The sequence below is a fragment of the Pungitius pungitius genome, chromosome 21 (assembly GCF_949316345.1).
Source record: "Pungitius pungitius chromosome 21, fPunPun2.1, whole genome shotgun sequence".
Classification (NCBI taxonomy): domain Eukaryota; kingdom Metazoa; phylum Chordata; class Actinopteri; order Perciformes; family Gasterosteidae; genus Pungitius; species Pungitius pungitius.
Window position 1 is genome coordinate 4,216,601 of NC_084920.1, and position 21,940 is coordinate 4,238,540.

General features: G+C 48.1%; 1 protein-coding gene across 1 annotated transcript in view; it reads right to left on the bottom strand.

The window, feature by feature from the left end:
* atrnl1b (attractin-like 1b) overlaps positions 1–21,940 on the bottom strand; it is a 47,365-nt gene that overhangs the window by 15,174 nt on the left and 10,251 nt on the right. The window contains exons 16-25 of the mRNA XM_037463480.2: positions 17,109–17,322; positions 16,819–17,010; positions 13,914–14,147; positions 13,177–13,314; positions 11,211–11,304; positions 6,426–6,478; positions 4,976–5,070; positions 4,779–4,857; positions 2,960–3,117; positions 432–493 (exon numbers count right to left, since the gene is read on the bottom strand). Coding sequence (XP_037319377.2) covers positions 432–493; positions 2,960–3,117; positions 4,779–4,857; positions 4,976–5,070; positions 6,426–6,478; positions 11,211–11,304; positions 13,177–13,314; positions 13,914–14,147; positions 16,819–17,010; positions 17,109–17,322 — 1,319 coding nt within the window. The remainder of the gene's footprint in view (positions 1–431; positions 494–2,959; positions 3,118–4,778; positions 4,858–4,975; positions 5,071–6,425; positions 6,479–11,210; positions 11,305–13,176; positions 13,315–13,913; positions 14,148–16,818; positions 17,011–17,108; positions 17,323–21,940) is intronic.

Below are 21,940 nucleotides of genomic sequence, written 5' to 3' on the forward strand. Positions count from 1 at the left end.
AACTGAAGGCAAACCCGTTCCAATTACACCCACATCCTCTGCGTGTATTCAGACTTCGCTGTGCTTTCGGGTGAACTCAAATCGACTCATTTTCAGCATTTCAATGGGAAAAGATTCCTATCAAAGCTCGCAGGATGAAAACTCATCAAGGGCCCCCCTCGCGTCTTGATGGCCGCCGCGTTCCCCTTCAGATGGCGCTCACAGCGCCATATGCACCTGTGCAAATGGCCACCGCCGGCTTCATTTGCCACTTGGGAGGGAAAAAATAAATCCCAGCCTTGAAGACACAAAGAACATTTATATGTGCTTGGCTACCACAAACGGATCAAGTAACTCAATAAGCCCTGAGGGGCGGGCGGCGGGGTGGCGGGGGGGGGGGGAGCGGTGGATCAGATTCTGGCTGGGTGTATTTAAGGAGGCGCATTTTTTACCTGAAAAACGTCACGAAGAACTGGACGAGGTCCATGATGCTGTTGTGCTGGGAGAAGGCGATCTGGGAAAAAGACAAAGAGAAGGAGACGTTGGACAGTGGACATTTGGACCTTTTCGTACATTACGGTACTATTCCGGTGTATTTTGGTCCAATACATCTCAGAGCTTCATACCATACGTCATTTCAACTTTAAAAAAATGATCAACTTTGATTGAAACACGCGGGGATTTTTACACATGAGCCAACCGTGTACTATTTAATCAGAAGGAGGCCTTCACCAGCTGCAACTTGAAATAACATTCTTCTGAGATACGTCATTGCTGCGGAAAGAGTTTTTGCTGCTATTTTCAGGCTTTTGTCCTTGCACATTAAAAGCACTTTAGAAGAAAAGTCTAATATTTACCTGCCAATGTGAAATAAACATTGGTGAAAAAAAAAAGATTTACTGATGGAAATTAGGCTGTTACCGGAGACTTTAAACAATAAAATCGATATGTTATTAAGAAAATGATTTAATTCCTTAAGTGAGACACTGCGGTAATATGGCGCCGTGAGTTACAGTCGGCAATAAGAGCAGAATGGACGAGCTGAAAGGTCGCCGACGGGACAGGCTCTGCTTGTCGAAAAAGAAAGGAAAAGGAAAGTGATTATATAATAATAATAATTAATTAAAGGCCACAGCGCTTTATGTTCATCGACAACGATAGCTTTCCCCTCAATTATTTGGAACTTTTGCCTCGAGTCCTAACTTTTGTTGTTTGAGTTTAAATTTCCACAAGTGGGCCAATAGCTCTTCAGTACTTTTTTTAAAACACCCGGAGAGGAGAAAAACAAATTCATAGCGATTTTCTTCCATTGACGAAAAGGATAAAACAACCTGCCTGCTTTTTCGTCATAACATATAGCTCTCCTATAAATGGCAGTGAATAATGTACCAAAAACATATTTTACCTTCATATAAAAAAAGAGCAAAGAAGACGCAGGCCTGGCACCTCATAGAGACACGTCATTATCTACTTCAGATGCCCTCAAAGCACAGAAACACAGCCTCATCTGCAGCTAATGTTGGACGATGTGGAACAATCACTAATTTATGTACGTTATCAGTAATTGACAAGCTGTGTGTCACGCGGACATCGAAGAGACGATAAAGGTCGGGAGGCCAGACAGAGTCTTCAGCGGGGTGACGCTCCTAAACGCCTCCCACCTTTGGCTCTTCCATACTTTAAGTAGAAAATAAGAATCAGTGATCTGAAATGAGATGCTCGCTGACATGGCCGCCGTGACTCAATGGGACACATTACGCAGACATTTTGTGGAATTTTCCAGTGAGTAGGCCAGTTCCATCGAGTGTCCCCGGCCTTTCTTTTCATATAATATGAGGTCAAAGCAATACATTTGGGGTTATTTTAATTTCAATTCTATCAGACAATCAATAGCACGATTTGAGAATGTACTTTCATTACTAGTTTATTACATCGAGCAGTCCTCGTGGGTGACAATTCTGCTCGACGGCTGGTGATGTCATGGAACTACCTTAGCTCAGGCCCTCCCCTAATGACATTTACACAGATTTGAATGTTTGTTTTACGGGCAAAGAGCCATAAAAACAAGGCTCATAAGTGCGTTCTCAAATTCGGCTTCATCTCATCCAGGTCAACGCTCTCATAGAACCGTATCCTGTAACAAAAGCTATTTGCTTTAACAGCTCGGGCCAGACCATAATAAATAAATGACTGCTGGCCAGGAAATCTAATAGAAAACTATTACTGGTGCACCTACACAGATGGACTGACCCCAAAGATATCATCGCCATACCGGGGTCCAATCATCTGCCAACAACAAATCCAAAAATCAATACTTGGAAGTGGACTAATTACCAAAATGGGAACGGTGCGCTATTAGGAGGAATAATACAATTGTTGCAGACTGAGTGGCTTCCATTCATTCCTTGGCATAAACATGGCATAGGTCATCTATACCTGCGCCTCATCAACAAGTCAACCCAGTTGTTAGTGAACATTTATGTATATTAAAACATCCTGCAAATAATGGAGAAACGTTAGCATTCATTGGGAGTCTTCTAGAAGACTAAACGGTGTATTTTTTTTTTCAGCTTAATTGACAGCTCTCAGCAAACCCAGAACAACAAACAGCCAAAAGGCATTTTATTTTCTACCCGGTTGTTTTCTCGCTCCATCCGCCACATCAAAGCCTCAATCTCCACCATTCAGAAAAGGGGGCCAGCAGGGGTTAAACGGTGCTTTGCCTTTTTTCCGCCAGCTTAAAAAAAAAAAAAACAGCTGTGCAGCTATAAGCAAGCTAACCGTCGCTCATTAAATCTGTAATTAGAACAAAGTGCACTTGGAATCACCCTGAGCGGCAACATGGACGAGCCCCGCGTCCACAGGGGGGGGGGGGGGGGCTCCTTATGTGCTTCACGTAGGACCGATGCGTGATCGATGGCGCGATGATCACCATGGCGACCAGAGAGACGCGGGCTCGCGCGGTGGCGTGGGCCTTTACCTGGATCTTGATGGGCCATGAGAAGTTACTGACGTAGACGTAAAAGGTGATGTTCGGGTTGCTCCTGAAGGTGAACTTCTCACAGGAGAAGCTGTCTCTGTATTCCTTGATGTTGGTTTTGGACACGATGGGCACCTCCTCCCCGGAAATGGTCCCAGCTGTTGGGACAAAGAGTTCACGCTGAGCACGCTGCCGTCGGGCCGCTCGGACAGTGATGGATGGCGCTGGACCGGCGGCAACGTATCATTATGGATCCATTAATGGGTTTGTCAGGCAAAATGTCTCATCAGCAATTATTGTTATCATTGTCTTAAGTGCATTCATCTTCATCCCGGTTGCCGTGAAACAGAGCAGAGCTTTATTCTGTAATCACACGTGATGTCAGCGTTTCACAGTTAAATGGGAGTGGGAGAAAAAGGCGAAGCTCGACGGGTCATGACGAGTCATGTTAACACATAGTCACCGTTTGAGTCCATAACACTGCCGTCAGCTGATGTACTCAGACCGAGAGAACAGCATATAATACCCTTGGGGTGGATGCAGGTTACCCAAAGGCAACAAATATCGGCAAAGATCCACTTTTATTTATTTCAAATACGTGCGTTTGCTTCCATTCGTGGTCAGCGGGGGGGGGGGGGGGGAGCGCGTGGTTTCATTTTACGTCGTTTCAACTCGATAGAATTCAAAATTAAGTTTCTAAATCCCCAATCACGAACTCAAAAACAAAGTCATCTCCAAGCAAAGTCTATTTTGTGATCTATCTCCACGTCGCGAGTCACTTCTTTTTCGTCCTCGTGCCAGTGGGTCCCCCGCATTGACATTCCAACCCACAGCCCTGAAACAAAAGAACTGAAAATGACAGCTTGAGTGTGGCTACGTGAGCACGTTTATCTTAATTGAAATCACCCTCCTCCTCCCTCCCCCCCACCCCCACCCGAAGGCGCCTCGACGCTCTTGTCGATTGTGAAGAGGCTCCCGTTCCTTCGGAGACACAATATATCTTTGTGTGTGGGGGGGGGGGGGGGGGGAGGTTCAAATATTAATGGCGATACTCCAAAAAAAAAAGAAGAAGATGAAAAAAATGTCACAGCGAGGAAGGACGGGGGGTTAACGTTGTTTTAGTGGTTGGAAAATGTCAACGTTGTGGGGAGGGACGTGAGAGGAAGTGGGCCGACGGGGGGTGGGAGGGGGGGGGGGGGGGGGGGTAAACAGTGGCACTGGACCACTGCAGTGTCCTTGGTTGTCTTTCATCTGGGGGGGGGGAGCTCTAATACCCACTCAACAGTGAGAGGGCACACTAACAAGAGCAGGTACATCACATTTTATGGTTCCTTCAATAGGCGTTGTACCAACTCACTGAATTATTGTTATTGTATTAAATAAGAGCACCTTTAAAAGGACAAAAAAGGGCTCTAAAAGGGCAGCAAACCAAATGTTTTGGCATCTAAACTAACAGCATCACAGAAAATCTCTTATTAATTCATAAAATCAATTAAAAAAAATTGTTGGAAATTATGGAAGGTGTTTTGACCTATTATCTAAAATTATTTAAAAAAATATTTATTTATTTAAGAAGGGATTAAATCAATATGTACGACTAGAGGGGAACCAGGAGATAGCTTATATTGTCCACATTTGTAATATGTTTTCCTTAGTTAGTGAGAAGGGGAATAAACAGTTTGGAGAACTTCCTTCCTTCCTTTATTCTGATTATCCATTAACACCAACGAGACTGGAATCAACACATATTTATCACGAGGAAATTAACATCAAGGACTCTGTCGAATAGAAAGCGTTTTTAATAAACAACGAAAAGTACCTGTTGATCCCACCGACCAGGTGATGTTGAGGTTAAAGTTGTTGGAGGCATTAATGGACATGTCCAAGTTCTTGTTGGCCTTCAGACAGAGAGCATAAATAGAAGATTTTGACGTGATGATAGCACACAGACGGACACGGGAGCATCGTAGTGACTCCATAGAAAAGAAGTGTGTCAGAGTACCACTGGGTAGTTACCTGCTCAGGTGAGGCCATGAAGTTGATGGCGGTGTAGTGATTATCATCTTCTTGGATGAGGCTGAAGGTGAACTGGTAGTCGATCAGGAGATTGTCTGTTTTGCGGAATGGGACAGGAAAGACAGGTCTCATATCCTTTCACGTCATTCGACAGAATGTAAACAGTCTGAGCTTCCAGCTGGGACTACTGGTGGACTGACATGAATACAATAGGGAAGTTCTTCATGGAGGGGATGAACTTCCCAGCAGTAGACTGCATGACGGAGACAAGTGAAATCAAAATGTCTGTAATCAAGTCCAACGGCAGCAATCAGGGGCTACAATTTTCTCCTCAAGTGGGGAACAAGTAGGAATACCTGACCCTGACAGCGAGCTACGATAATCCCCCCGGAGTGATTAATAAAGTATCGAATGAGTCACCGACATCAGGGAAAAATGTCATTAGATTCACTGAATCCTCGTTTACAATTGTTTTGAAAGAAACTGGGCAGTAGAGGACTATTTCACAGGGAATAAATACATCCTTCATCCAAGCAGTTTGTAAAAAAAAAAAAAAAAAAAAAATACAACTACATGGATTTAAAGGTTTTCTTACTCGTGCTCACTAAAATCGGGTGAAATCGGCGCTTCATTATATATCAGCGATCTAATCAATGAGAAAAGTGAGAAGCCAACTTATACAGCGCACACGCACGCACACACACACAGGATAACGTCACAATGAGCGCATCATCTTAGCCCGTGTGGCCTTTCTGATGGTCGCGGGTGTCCTTATTTACTATTTAGAAAGCCCCGTCGGTGCGCGGAGGTTAAAGGAAGCTCTGAGCTTTCAGCTCCCTTCTTTCCCCTTCGTTGAGCTGCCTGTCAGGCTGTGGCATTTTAAGGAAAAAAAAAAAGAAGAAAAACTTGGCAGAGGCTGTGTTGTCAGTGGCAGAATGTGGAAAACAGGAGATACACCGCAGCACCGTGAAGGACGCCACGTCGCGCAAATACACAAACAAACAAACACAGGGACACCGGGGCCCTGGCTGTCCATTTTCATGTGCTCCTGTTTTTTTTTGTTTTATTTTTCTTCTTCACGCGTCGCTCACCTTGATCCATCTGCGCGTCGCACTCACGACAAACTAACATTTAGTCAACCTTCTAAACCAATGAACGGTTGGGTCGCGGGGCAGGGGGGGGGTATTTAAACTCCGTGTCCTTGATTAGCTCAATCACTCACTCCTTCTGATGCACTTGACATTTTCAAGACGAGTCATTCTGTCACTGAACAAGCGCCCTGGTGCCATAGTGCTAAAATGCTCCATCTGCTCAGAGCGGAAGAGTGGAGGTAGAGAGAGAGAGAGAGAGAGAAGCAAAATGTGTGTGTGTGTGTGTGTGTGTGTGTGTGTGTGTGTGTGTGTGTGTGTGTGTGTGTGTGTGTGTAACTGCCCCGTGCAGAATTACTCACAGTAACAGGTCCCTCTGAGTGGATTGCCAAGGTAACGGTTTTCTGAGTCACATCTGCAGTGAAGAAAAACAGAAGGCGCGAATAAGATGAAGAAGAGGACTGGGAGATTGAGAGGAAGAAGGTGTGTGATGCCAGCGCATTAACTCCTGCTGTTGGCGACTCATTGCAGGTTTTTTTTTATTTATTTTTTTACTTATGACAAACAAATTTAAAATCAAAGCAACACACTTGCAGTGCAACAAACCCAACGCTGATCCCCAGAGCGGCATCTTAAAAAAAGGTAACGTATCGAGTTGAATCCCTTCGGGACCTCGGAGCAGACGGCGCAGTTGATGGAAACGACTTCCTGCTTGATCATTTGTGAAACGTAATCCCAAATACGGAGGTTAGAAGCTGAATCAAGAGCAGCCGACGATCAAGGGAAATGATGAGACGAGACGGCGCCGGATGCGCGGCCAGCGAGTTTGGGAACAGGTTAGAAAAAGCCCAGGGCCGGTTTTTACTCGCGTGTTCATCAGCTTTAGTTATTCAGACGTGATGATCAGAGCTCAGGGCGAACATCTTCACAACTCTCACTTGTCTACGTCGGTGGAAAACGGGGTCGGCGCGTCACTTTTCATCCTCCCCTCGATTCATAAAAAGTTACGCTTTAGGGAAAGGTTGGGGGGGGGGGGGGAAGAACCGTGTTCTGGAGCGGACTTCAGTCTCCAAAGTGTATCCAAGCCATCTAAAGTGCAGAAGAGCTCTTCCTAAACTGTTGTTATGACACCGGTTAAAAAAAAAGAAGGAAAAAAACAATGTTGATGAGGAACAAAAGCTGAATGATAAACATGTTATTAGGAGAACGTCAATGGACTCGTCATTTCTGTCTTTAGAAATGATTTGTAAATACATGTCAGACCTTTCTTTCACCAAAAGAAGCTTTAAGATGTACAAAAAAACACAAATCTACTTCTGACGCATTCTAAACCCTTTCCCTGTTATACAGATGACTTTAAACAGGAAGCAGTTATAAAAAAGGACACTAATGGGCTTCACGAGGAAAGAAATATACAGTTTAATTTCTCCTTTAAAAGACCCGGTGAGTGAGGCAGTAAAAAAAAAAAAAAAACGTTCCAATTCTTATGATAAACACAAATGTAAAACTGTGACAAATCAGAAGGAAACCAAAAGTAGTTATTTCCTAAACCGAATATATATATATATATATATATATATATATATATATATATATATATATATATATATATATATATATATATATATATATATATATATATATATATATATATATATATAGAGATAGATACATAATTACCCCACATGGTTTGTGTTTTTAGCAAGTGTGAAATGACAGAACGCCTGAGGCGGACGAATCCATAACTCAAGCTAATGAGTGTCCTGACCCAGGGCCAAACACGGTGGCAGAATCGGACAATTACTAAGTTCCATTTGCCTGGAATCCATTGTTATTAGTTGGTAAACACTAAATCTAAAGCTTCAAACATCACAACTGCAGCCCCCCCTCCCTAGATAGAAACAGAATAGAAAACACAAACTGATTCTTGACAATGAAAAGTTGCACGTCTTCTCTCACCACCTTAAGCCGTCAGTCCATTTACGGTTCGGCCAAGTTGGATTAACACTAAAATCAATACATTTTAAAAAGAGCCTTTTCTCCGACCGTTGCCTCTGCACCCAGTGGATCTACGGTTGTGGACGGGGGTTCGGCGGGGTCCTGTAAGGTCACGCGTGTTGTTCCCAAGCCACGAAACACGCCCGTATCGTAGCCTTATCAGAATCAGCCCGAATTTTAAACAAAGTGCGTCGTTTGACATTCAGAGCGCCATCACCCCGTTGCGCGTGTTAATTAGGCTTAATGAGGATGAACATATGGCCGGGTTCATTGGATTAAAGTGTTGGGTGCATTTAAAGTGATCTCCCTTTAAATGCACTCCCCCCCCCCCCCCATCTTCAACCGTTCACGATTGACACCGATCCCCCGAACTCATCCCTCTGCTGGAAGGAGAAGAGCTGGAAGTGCACCAAACCAGAGAATATGACGTTGAAGAACGTCAGAGAGGAGACACCAACGCTGCTGCTGAGGAGGAGGAGGCCAAAAAGAGCTGCTACAGTGAGTGACTCGGGCGCTAAAAATATCGCATTTCGGATTCACGGGACAGACGGCATCACACAAAAACACTGTCAGTCGGATGTGACTGCAGACGTGCTCCGACACCCAAAGTATCAGAAGGGAGCAATAAAAGAAGAAAAAGGAAAAGTTGTGGCCGTGGCTCTGGTTGGGTTTTAGAAACGGACTCGTTTTGTTTCGCACTAAAACGCACGCTTCAACGGTATCAACCCGACTCAACATCCACTGGGCAGCGCGCTCCTGCACCGCGGGATGGCAAGAGGCCATTTGTGGGTGGCCAAGCACACGCAAAAGCGTACAGCGCCACACGCGGGATCTTAATTCAAATCTACACCTGCACGCACGCGACTGAACTTCAGCCAGCGCGCCTCCGTTGTATCTTAATTTGATCCGCACTCAATTCAGAACCTTTGTGGAGAGAGGGAGAGAGACAAGAACAATCCAGACTATTTGTACGCATCCAAATAAGCGCCACAATAAGGAATATTCCCCTGACCGCTCTTGTTTGACTCATCGCGCTGTAAACGCAGCGTGGACTTCATCAATTGTTTTTTGGTTTTTTTTTTCAAAATCCATTTTATTCTGCACTGATGGAGCCCCGTCGCTTCATTACTGCGGCTATTATTGTGAGGGCCTAATGGCGTCTGCATGTGTGAACGCGTGCACGCGTGGAGAGATGAAGGAGTGCCCCCTGTGCGGAGGTCTTTGTTTCAGGGGTGCTGCTGGGGAGGCGGCGAGGGGGCCTGGCACTGATTACATGTAATGAGACACCAGAAATCGCATCATCATTAAAAAGGGAAGAGTCGGTCAACACAAAAACACACAAATCACATTAGACTTGGTTGTAAAGCGATATGTCCGCAACGTTTGAATGTGAAAACGCAAAGTAAGGGGGATGGGAGGGGGGGGGGGGTCAATTAGCAACATATTCTGACAGTTTATGTCACTAGCGAACTTCTAAGCGATGGGTTGATAATCAAACCACATCCTCTAAAGGGTTGATGCAGATTGTCCGGCTGGTGCCCCCCCGTCCACCCCCCCCGCATTGAGGCGGCGCTCTGATTCCAAAGGACTGGAGACTTTGGGCCCTCGAGCCACCTGCTCTCACAGAGTACGTCTCTTCTCGCCAAGACGTCATCCCCGCTGCATCACACGCGAGACCCACTCAGGAAACAACGCGTCCCTGCAGATGACTCACTGCTCCAAGTCGGCACACAGTAACTTTCGGATTCACGGGGGTGGTCGGAGTGCTGCACCGAGTGTTTGGAAGAGCGAATTCAAGACAACCGGGTCGCGATTTGATGCAAACGAGGTGATTTGCGTGACTTAACAGTCTGAACAGTGATGGTTAAACATTCAGTATGGTTAGCTCACTCCCAATGAGGGAGATACTTATGAAACAAAGAGAACCATGGATTTGCAGGTCATCTTCCCACTACATGATCCACAAAAAGGAAAGGAAGAAAAAGACTAAATGGTGAGATTGGGTGACAACGATATACTTTTAAAATCGCCTTAACAGACAACCGTGTTTTGATGAGATACAGAATGTACTTCTCAAAAGAATCAACTCTGACTGATATATATACATTATATTTTAATCATAGGGTTCCGGTTTATTTAGATGCAACACAAAGTGATGACAAAACACAAATCTGAACATGTTAGAGAAAATTGGGGATGTGGTCTCAGAGAGAGCGGAAACACTCTAGGCATGGTGTGTGTGTGTGTGTGTGAGCATTTGTGCTATGCCAGTGACCCTTCCATAACTCCTACCGCATTAGGGGAATTAAAAAACATCAGTCCATTGCGCTTACAACTGGGAAAGCAGACAGCTAAGAGAAGATGGTCCTCCCACACCAGAGGAATCCACCGCATCAGCAGAAATTGTGCTGGAGGTGGAGTTCCTGGCCAATAAAGCCAACTGATGGTTTTCGGTTGTTGCACCACGAAGTCCAATCCTCCGTTTGAGTAGGAAGAGCGCGGCTCTTAGTGAACGGAAATCAATGCTCTCGAACTGTGACCTCAGTCTGTGAATCCCATTACATAATTAAAAGTCTCAGTGAAAGTCAGACAATTTCCGGTGTCAAGGGGTGAATAATGATTCAAAATTTAAAAAATGTAAAAGTTCAAAATCAATTCATTCTATAGTAAGATTAACATAACACTGAACAGATAAACAGAACTTTTAAGTCATGTTATGATGAAATCTGATGAATTAATTGATATGAATAACTATTTATTGATATGATTTATTTATCTATAGTGTCTTTCTGAATCATCCAGAAAAACCTTTCAATATGATGCTTAATGTAGTGTTATCAATAATTGTGACCAGCTATATTAAAACCAACAGGGAGCCAACTCAACGCAAGCTGTTCAGAAATATTGTGAAATCGTAGAACCAATGTCGAACCTCAAGTCAGTGAATTTCAGTCGGAACATTCCTTCTCATTTTACCTCCGGTTGCAGGTCGGGAACTTTTGAGAACAACTTGAAATGGCCGTGTCCTAATGTGCTTTTAATAAAAAGCTAAACCATGAAATGCTGGACAATCTGAAGATCGACCAAACAGGGTCAAGCCTCGTCTGTTTCTCAGTGTGTGTGTGTGTGTGTGTGTGTGTCGTACTCACAGCTGGCACTGGTCCCCTTTGATCCCCTTGGTGGTGCAGAAGCACTTGCCGGTTAACACCTGGCACACATTGGCATGACCATTGCACTTGCAGGCTGGAAGAGGCGACGAAACGCGGACAGAAAGGGAGAACAGAGGCATTGGTCATTAGCATTGAACAAAAACAAAGTGAACGATGAGGTGTGTGTGTGTGTGTGCGTGTGTGTGTGTACACTTGCAACCAGTCAGTGATTTCAACCATCCTGAAGGTACAGTAAATTTCCCCATTGCCTGCATTGTATGTGCTAAGCTAGGCTAGGCTAGCGGCATCTTCTGTGCCGAACGCGCGGAGATGAAGCAGATACTGAAAACAAGTGCATTTCCCAAAAGACCGGCTGACCCCGGAAAAAAAGAAAGAAAGAAATATGACACCTCTAGATAGGACGCTTCGATACCTGCGAGGCATCGGCTGTGTGTGGAATACAAATAGGTGTCTGAGATGATGCTCTATTGAGAGTGCTTCTAGTGCGGCAGCTTTTCAGGTTTGCACCTTGAGGGGTTATAAAAAAATAAAAGAGAACGGACCTAGTGCTCGGTTGACAGAGCTTAAGAACAACGAGAAGGTGTATTACAGAAGGGTCAGTGGACACACAGCGCGGAACCGCCTTCGAGCAGATTTCCCCATAATACTACGCGGGAATATTTTTAGGGTGACGGGGCCGCTTTCAACGGAGCGCCACAGCTGGCAAAACCGTGAGTTAGTTGTGCTCGCCGTGTGGATCGGAACGGCTTCCTAAGCGCCCGAATGGGTCCGTTTGAACGCAGAATGATTGGGAGGAATATTCCCTTAACAGGTCTCCCCACGGGTTCCCGGATATAGCCCATGCGTTAACAGATGCAATCCGAGACTATGGTGAGGGGGGGGTGGGGGGGGGCGGGGGGGGGCTCACAGTCTGGCAACAGTCGCCTCCTTGCAATTTCCCAGGAATGCTATTCATGTCTCATAAAGGAGGCCAGTGCGGCGGCTAAATCCCCTCTTCAACAGGGGAGCTTCCAGACCATCTCGTATCTACTTACTAATGCAACCATGACACAGCCATCAAATGCACAAAGCATTATTACATATTTAGTTAGAGGCCCGTTCCTTTGCCAACAGATTAATGTTTACACCCATTCCCCGCATTAAATTCCGCAAGCATTATGCGCCTTTGCTTTGTAAACATGAATGCAGTATAAATTATGGCTCGCAGTCACTCCAGTAAATTCATGCTGCAGCGAGCAGGAGACACGGATAATAAATCTGCATTATGTGCAATTCAAATTTCAATCAAAAACACTTTTATATGCAGAGAGAACGACCAGAGTACAACTACTTGACAATTAGTGCAACAATTAAATCAGTGGGGATAGGTGTTTTTTGTAGCATGCCTTTATTTTGTCGATGTTTCAAAAGCTCAACAGTCCTGTATGTGTGCGTCCGTGTGTATTCTCTTTATATCCACAATTAAGAGGCGTGTTGCTTTTTTAAACGTAGCAGGGCTTCAGGGGGTGAAAAAAAAAAAAAAAACAGGAGTCCGTATTTGACCTTGAGCTTCACCTACAATTCCCAGTGTATCACATCGGCTCTAATGTCAGCAAAACGGTTCATCTTTAGCGAGACTGGTATTATAGACAGAGTTAAAACAGCTACCAATAAACCAACAGAGGCCAGATGTCAGTTTAAACTTGTGGTTTTTCTATTTCACTCTTTATAAAACCAATTAAAAAACGGAGAAATATTCTCATTAATGAAAGACCGACCAATTGTCATCATTCTTTTATCAATACACAACAGTGCCCTCTGTTGGTTCTTTCTATGACACAGTGTACTAATTAAAGTTTGAAAGGAAATCAAGAGTTTGATTTTCCTTTACACTGCAGCCATGGTCACGAATGAAAGAACATCGTAAAAATGGAGTCAATCTATCAAGTCCCACTTGTGCACTCACCTTGGCATTTGCCGCCATTGGTCGGGTCTCCATGGTAACCGGGCATGCAGGTCTGGCACTGAGGACCAGTGGTGAGGTTGCGGCACTGCTCGCACACACTGCCGTTCACACACGTGCTGTGGCCGTTACATTGGCACGCTGAGGATGAAACAGAGCGGTCATGGATTATTATTTATTTTAACAATCAGGGGTGCGGCCGCAAGCGTCTTTATCTTGCGTTTGTGTCCAGGTAACGCAATCGTTTTCATCGTGCTTCTAAACTGCTAGGATTTCACAGCAGACCAACAGAATGTACTAATGTAATGTGGTTGATGTCGTTATTGTTTCCTGGAAAAGCCGCGGCGCCATCAGAGCTGTCAATAGCTTGCGCTTGCCACGTCATTAATTACGATTTAAATCGGAATTGCCTTTTAAAATCGTTTAAGTTAAATCAGCCTGCAGGTGCGTCTCCAATTGAAAACACAGATTCAACAATTAATGGAAAAGGATAAATAAGTGATTATTTTATTTAAGATTTTAAGTAAACCTTTAGATTTTCAGTTGCCTTAAATGTGGACTGTGACAATCCACCATTAAAAATGTTCATTTGAAGACACATTACGGTGTGCAACTAAAGGCGTATACCGATAATAAGGCGAGGAGGGAGGGGTTGGTTTCCACGGGGCGAAGCTGTAACATGAAGCCTCGATAGGAACACGCGCTGGTGACAAAGCACCAGGAGACGTGGATTCCCTTACCCGGGCAGTGAATGAAGGCCCACTCGTAGCCCTTGTCCTTGGGGCAGACGCCCGGGTCCAGGATCATGTCCCCGGACGGGATCAGCTGGCCCTGCTTCAGCGGTCTCTTCATCGGCCCCCGGTAGGACCCCTCGGTGCAGAGCCCCTTCCCCGTGCTGCTGGGATCGCCGCACCAGCCGCACTCGGGCTGCTCCAGGCACTGGGAGCACGTCCGCAGGCCCGAACAGTTCTGGGCTAAAGGGAGAGGAAAAAAAACAACAACAAGAGGGATGACGGGTGAGGGGTTTGTATTCTATTTCTTGCCGTTCTGTTATCTTTAAAAAAGGGATTTAAAAAAATGTGTTTTCTATATTTTTTATATTCCTTTGTTGGACACATTTGTCGATCTCTTTTCATTTGAAAATGCATTTACCCGCGTAATCATCTAGTTTATTCTAACAACAAAACACCAAGGTAGGTTTAAAAAAAAAAAAAAAAAAAACAGACAACTTTGGTTGTTTTTTTTTAAAGTTCAACAGGACCCGCAGATTAAGGAGCACTGAGGTGTTTTGAAAACCTCAAGGTGCTTATCGGAGGAGCGTTTAACAGTTGATTGAGAGGCGAAAAAGGCAGCGAAACGAGGCAGAAGTTTACGACTCGAGCAAAGTTCAGTGAAAGGCTTAAATGTGATGAGTGGAGTGGCACCTCGCTCTGAACCCAAAGGACCAATACTGTGTCGTGGGGGGGGGGGGGGGGGGGGGGGGCACTAAACTGCTTGACAAGTTTCACGCCGCCACCTCCCTGCCAGATAGACACTTGAGGAGGGGGGGTGGGGGGGGGGGGGTCATTCTATTTCAAGGAGACAAACACCAAGTGCTTTTACCTCAGTTTATGTCAAACAAATCTACAGCTATTCCTCTAATGGATGTGAAACCATGGTAACAGCGGAGAGCAATCAGTACAAAGTATTGAGAGCCATTTACGCTTGTTTTGACGACTGCAGGCGAGTGGCAGATCTCTCACTCAAGCAAGACCAAGACTTTTGTCTTTCTGCCGAGGCACAAAAAGGGCATGTTGAAACACAAAAACCCGCCATAAAAAAAAAACTAAATCCAGACAATAAATCAATACGTGAGAGTGTGAATGACTAAATCTGGGGCCTGGTTTTCAGCCGACTCCATAAAAATGAAACCAGTTTCCTGATAACAGCAATTTAAAACAAAAACCTCTTTCTTTAGTATTCCGATGGTGCAGTCGGGCCAGGGCCCCTTAAAATACAATGAATTCTAGTTTGAAAGCCCAAAGCTCACTCTTGCATAATGCGATGGCCACAATACGGGAAGATGTTCCAGGGTTTGCAATGAAAGAAAATCAACAAATCTAACTCTAATCTCTGTGGCCACTCATGGATAATTGGTTAATCTGCATATTATTTTCTCAATCAATGATTTGTTTTTCTTTATTAAAAAGTGTGATTTAACAATCATAACAGCCCAAGTCACAGATTAATGTTACCGTCGTACATCAGAGGTGCACCTATACGGCCTTTCTTCCGTCCCACTACGATACCTGAGAATAAACTCCATGCCTCGCTGTGTTTTTGCTATTTTGGCATTAAAAACAAAAAACACCGAAACATTGAAGCAATTATCTTGTCCAATTCTTCAGTAAATCTCACCACGATGTGGTAGGGGGCCCCCCTCGGGCCGGTGCTCCTATCAAAGATCCAATCAAGCCCCCGAGGAAAAAAAAAAGAAGAGCAAGTCAACTCGACCGTGCACGTTTAAAATTCTGTCTGAAGGATATGCAGCTTCGGGGGAGAAGGTCCACAGCAGAGCGTGGACATCTGTGAGATTCTGGATCACTACTTTTAGGTGAGGCAGAAGGCAGATAGGTAGAACTAAGGGTAAAAAGGGCCCATGCAAATAGCAAATAAACAAACTACCAACTGAGAGTAAGTTACCAAAAACCATGTGAGATGGGACCATTTCGTTTTCAAAGCCAAAAATGGGCCATTTATGTTTGGTTTGAAGCACGTGTGTGCAGGGCACTCGGCGTCAAGAAAGCCTCTCTGAGAGGAAAGAAATAAAGTAAGCGAGGTAATTCCAGACTCAAGTGGTGGTTGAAACCTAAAGCCAACGTGAAAGTCAGAGAGAGCAAAAAGAAGGAGAAAGCACAAAGAGAATTTAGAGGATACCCTTCTTTGTCCTTCAAGCCAAAAAAGGGAATAATTCTTCAACACAAATATCCACAGAGCGCGGAAACGTCTCGGGGTTACACAACACCAGCCAACACAAATGTATTGCAGACTGCACCCTTCAGGTCACTAAACTGACCAGAGATCTTTTTACAATCTCACACAACTAGGGCGATAAAAAGGACTTTGCCCGGATTGTTTCGTAAAACTCAAAAAAGAGGAAATTGGAAATGACCCCATCATCTTTAGGGCGTTTAGACGTTTTCTAATACAGAGGGTATCTGGCCTATTTGCCTTTTGCAGCGCAACAATCCATCTCGGGATTGAACTGCGGCGGTACCATAAAGTTCTTAAAGCGGCCTCCAAAAAGCACAATCGGATTACCGCACGTGCCGCCATTCCCACTCTGAGTGGAATTATTTGTATTCTTCCAATGGGACTGGATTAGATCCTCTTACGACCAGCTAAAAATAATAGTCCCACCATAGGGGTCAACAGGGAAATCTAAAAGTTGGGGCTAATACATACACAAGAGTAATTGGCCTTTAAAGAGATTTAAAAAAAATAACCAATCACAGGAAACTAACCATTTTTGCTGTGAGACTGACACCTTCCACTATTGACCTCTTGGTGAATATTGGAGGCCAACAGAACCGCTTTCAGGCGGTACTACAGACTATTTAAGATGAAGTTTGGTAAAAAAAAAAAAGAAAAAAGAAAAGCCCTTACCCACACAGTCGAGAGTCTGCCACTCCAGACACTGGCCGTAGGGGAACGAGATGACGTAGGTGGTGGAGTCGACACAGCGCTGCGTGCTGCCGCACCACATGCACTCCATGGAATGGCTGGTGCAGTTGGCACAGTTGGTGTGCAGCGAGCAGGGCTTCTTACAGGCAGGCCGGGTACTCTGATTGGGGTTTCCTGGACAGGTAAAAAAAAAACAACAAAGGATGAGATGGAAGCAGTCAGACTGATCCTATGTTATCTTTGATATTTGGGTTGTATACACACACACACACCGGTGGCTTTTTCACAGATGAGGCCGCGGGCCGCGGCCGTGCACGGATTGGCCTTGAGGCCGGACACCTGCGGCTCCTCCAGGTACGCACAGAAACCCGAGTCGCTGGGCTCGCCGGGCAGCCAGCGCAGGCTGCTGTTGGTGAAGGGAGACATGTCCTCCCAACCCCAGTACGACACGTTGATTTTCCTCAGGCCCACCCAGGGAGACAGCCGCTGCGGAGACACAGAGAGAGGCTAAACACGCGAAGGCCTAACAGGCCACGGATGGACGCCGGACCGCGCGTTTTTTCTTCCGCTGCAGCGTGTTATTTACGGCGAGGGACCACGACGCTATTAAAGGTCTGGTGAGAGTAATCTCAGAGGTGTGATTACTTCTTTGCCTTCAGGATTTGTCTTGTAACGTAATGGGAAATTGATGGGAAACGAATGGCGCGCCGAGATTCGGTTTGGAACCAAACGGGCACATTTCAGCCCAGCAGACAACAAAAGTAAAAAATATTTCCTAGCTGAGTGAGGCGTGGATTAGCATAGCCTTGTGTGGTGGTGGGGTGTGATTAGCTCAGCTGCAGGGGGGGAGAGCTGGGAGGAGGGGTGCAGGGAACGGTGCCGGCAGGTAATAAGCGCAGCTGGGAGGCATTTAACTGATTGTCTCCCTGTGCTTAAGAACAGTGAGCAGGTCTGGAGAGAGACGCTGAACCCGGCACACAGAGCTCGGAACGCAGGAGCGAGCGCGGGTGGAGCGAGAGCGACGGCGTGCAACCCAAAAGAAATAACAAAATAACAAAATAAGGAAATAAAGAAATATTGAACTGAGCTGCCTGGTGTCCGCGTGTCACTCCCTCGGGATCTCTGCTACAGTGGCACCCAACTAAGGAATGGAACCCGGCGATCACCACGCGGAGGGGATGGCGCAGCCGGCGGTCACGCTCGGGCGGATGCTGGGCGAGATCGCCGCAATGCAGCGTGAGCAGGCCGAGTCTAACCGGCACTTTCTGGGGGCGCTCCAAGCCCAGACGGATCGGCAGACCCGGGTGTTAGAGCAGTTGGTGGCCCGGCCAATCGCGGCAGCACCGCCGACGGGTCCCCCGGCGTACGCGGGGGTGGTGCTGCACAAGATGACGCCGGCGGACGAGGTGCAGTCGTACTTGGAGATGTTCGAGGCGATGGCGGGGGCGTGCGGGTGGCCGGCGGACGAATGGGCGATCCGCCTGCTGCCACTGCTGACCGGGGAGGCGCAGACGGCAGCCCTGGGTCTGCCACCCGGGGCGAGGCATGACTACGCCGGGGTGAAGAAGGCCATCATGGACCGGCTGGGGCTCTCCCCCGAGGACCACAGGAGGCGTTTCCGGGAAGCGAGGCTGGGGCCGGAGGACCGTCCATTCGCCTTCGCTCAGCGGCTACGAGACGCGGCCAACAGGTGGCTGCAGCCGGGGGGCGCGGGCGGAGCACCGGCGGTGGTGGAGAAAGTGGTGGTGGAGCAGTTTCTGCAAGGGCTGCCGCCGCGGACCTCGTCGTGGGTCCAGTACCACCGCCCGGCGACGTTGGAGGCCGCGGTCACCCTGGCGGAGGACCACCTGGCGGTTCACCCCGGCGGACGGGGCGACGGCGGACGCCCGCCCGCGTCACCGCAACCAGTCCCCACGCCGCGAAGGAGGACCCAGCAGCCGGCCGCGGCGTGGCCCCTGCCGACGCCGCGATCACCAGCTCGTACCAGGGGGGGCGACCATGCGGAACCGACCGGGGCCGACACTCTTCCCGACCCGCCGAGAGCGCCTCAACCGCCAGGGCAGGAGTGTTGGAGGTGCGGGCAGCCCGGGCACTACCGGCGGGAGTGCCCACTGATGGAGGTGGGCCAGACGGTGAGGGTTGCCAGACCTCCAACACCCTCCCCCGGTCCGGGAGCGACGTACTGCGTTCCGGTAAGGATCCAGGGGGGTACATACCAGGCGATGGTGGATTCGGGCTGCACGCAGTCCATGATCCACCAGAGGCTGGTTCGACCCGGGGCATTGGTGGAGGCATCGCGGGTGTGTATTAAGTGTGTGCATGGGGATGTTCACGACTACCCAGTGGTACCGGTAGAGATTAGGTTTGGGGGTAAAAAGCATAAGATAAAGGTTGCGGTTAGCTCCCGCCTTACGCACCCCCTAATCTTGGGGACGGACTGGGCAGGGTTTCATAAGCTAGCGGGGCAGTGTGCGGGGGTGCGATCACGATCAGCAGGGACATGCGGGATGTGTGCGGTGCTCAGTGGTGACGCGAGGTTGTCCGACACTGCAGACAGGGACGGGGAACCGACGGAGCCTCCCACGGAGACTCCGCGGGCTCCCGAATTACGCTCCATGGAAGATTTTCCACTGGAACAGTCTCGTGATGATACTCTACGCTCTGCCTTCGACCAGGTGATACGTATTGATGGTCACATGGTGCGCCCTGACACCGCATTATCATACCCGCACTTTTCATTGATCAGGGACAGGTTATACAGAGTGAGTCGTGACACTCGTACAGGTCAGGAGAACACCCAGTTGGTAATACCAAAAAGCCGTCGGGAAATAATTTTCCAGGCGGCTCACTATAACCCGATGGCGGGCCACATGGGTAGTGACAAAACTATGGACCGGATAACGGCCCGATTTTACTGGCCAGGCATTTGGGCGGATGTGCGCCGATGGTGCGCGTCCTGCCCGCAATGTCAGCTAGTGAACCAGCCGGCCATTCCGAGAGCGCCGCTGCGACCGCTCCCGTTAATGGAGGTGCCGTTCGAGCGCTTAGGTATGGACCTTATCGGGCCGTTTCACCGTAGTGCACGGGGATATCGCTTTGTGCTAGTTCTGGTGGATTACGCAACACGATATCCCGAGGCAGTGCCATTGCGCAACATCTCCGCGAGGAGTGTTGCGCAGGCGCTGTTTCAGGTCATCTCCCGCGTTGGAATCCCGAAAGTGATTCTGACGGACCAGGGCACCTCGTTCATGTCACGTACACTGCGGGAACTTTACGAATTACTGGGAGTTAAGTCTATTCGGACCAGCGTCTATCACCCCCAGACCGACGGGCTGGTGGAGCGGCTGAATAAAACCTTAAAATCCATGATTCGTAAGTTCATTCACGATGATGAACGTCATTGGGATAAATGGCTTGATCCTCTGTTGTTTGCAGTACGGGAGGTGCCTCAGGCCTCCACGGGATTTTCTCCCTTTGAGCTGCTGTTTGGCAGGAAACCACGGGGGGTGCTCGACCTGCTTAAGGAACACTGGGAGGAGGGTCCGAGCCCCGGTAAGAACGAGATTCAATACGTCCTGGACCTGCGAGCCAAACTCCACACACTGGGTGAGTTGTCACGTGAGAATTTGCTCCAGGCCCAGGAGCGTCAACAACGGCTGTACAACAGAGGAGCAAAGCTGAGACAATTTACACCGGGAGAAAAAGTTCTTGTATTGCTTCCTTCCTCCAGCTCAAAACTCCTCGCCAGGTGGCAAGGGCCCTTCGAGGTCACACGGCGGGTGGGGGACGTCGACTATGAGGTGGTGCGATCTGACAGGGGCGGAGCTACGCAGATCTACCACCTCAACCTCCTCAAACAGTGGAGGGAGGCGGAGTCTGTTTCGCTGGTGTCCGCAGTAGCTGAGAGAGAGGAGCTGGGGCCCGAGGTTTCTAAGTCCACCGATCCGACCCGGCTCCACTTCGATGCCCATCTCTCTGCGGCCCAGAAAACGGACTTAGCCCGGTTGCAAAGTCAGTTTAATGATGTGTTCTCTCTCCTGCCAGGTCGCACGGACCTCATAGCGCACCACATTGAGACGTCCCCGGGCGTGACCGTGCGAACACGGCCCTACAGGTTACCTGAACACAAGAGAAAAGTGGTTCAGCGGGAATTAGCGGCAATGCTGGAGATGGGGGTAATAGAGGAGTCCAACAGCGCCTGGTGCAGCCCCATCGTCTTGGTCGCTAAGAAGGATGGGTCTGTGCGGTTCTGTGTGGACTATCGCAGGGTGAATGACGTGTCACGTTTCGATGCCTACCCGATGCCCCGGGTCGACGAACTCCTGGACCGATTGGGCACCGCACGTTTTTTTACGACACTGGATTTAACCAAGGGCTACTGGCAGATTCCCTTGTCACCAGAGTCCAAGGAAAAGACGGCTTTCTCCACTCCGTTTGGGTTATACCAATTCGCCATGCTTCCCTTTGGGTTGTTCGGGGCCCCGGCCACCTTCCAACGCCTCATGGACCGGGTGCTTCGCCCGCATGCTGCATATGCTGCCGCCTACCTGGATGATGTGATCATACACAGCACCACCTGGGCGGAGCATGTGCGGCAGGTGGGCGCGGTGCTGGAATCCCTGAGGCAGGCCGGGCTCACCGCCAACCCAGGGAAGTGTGCAGTTGGGCGGAGGGAGGTACGGTATCTGGGGTACCACTTGGGGGGCGGGCAGGTGCGCCCTCAGGTAGACAAGACCGCGGCTATTGCGGCCTGCCCGCGTCCCAAGACAAAAAAAGAGGTGAGGCAGTTTCTGGGGCTGGCCGGGTACTACAGGAGGTTCATCCCGGGCTTTGCGGAGCTGACCAGCCCCTTGACTGACCTGACCCGGAAAGGTGCCCCAGATCCGGTCCAGTGGACCGAGCGGTGCCAATGGGCGGTTGAGGGGATAAAACAGGCTCTCTGCGGGGAACCTCTCCTCCACACACCTGACTTTTCTCTCCCTTTTGTCTTGCAGACTGATGCGTCGAGCAGAGGGCTGGGGGCCGTTTTGTCCCAGCAGGTGCAGGGGGTCGACCGCCCAGTCCTCTACATCAGCCGGAAGTTATCGGAGAGAGAGGCCAGGTA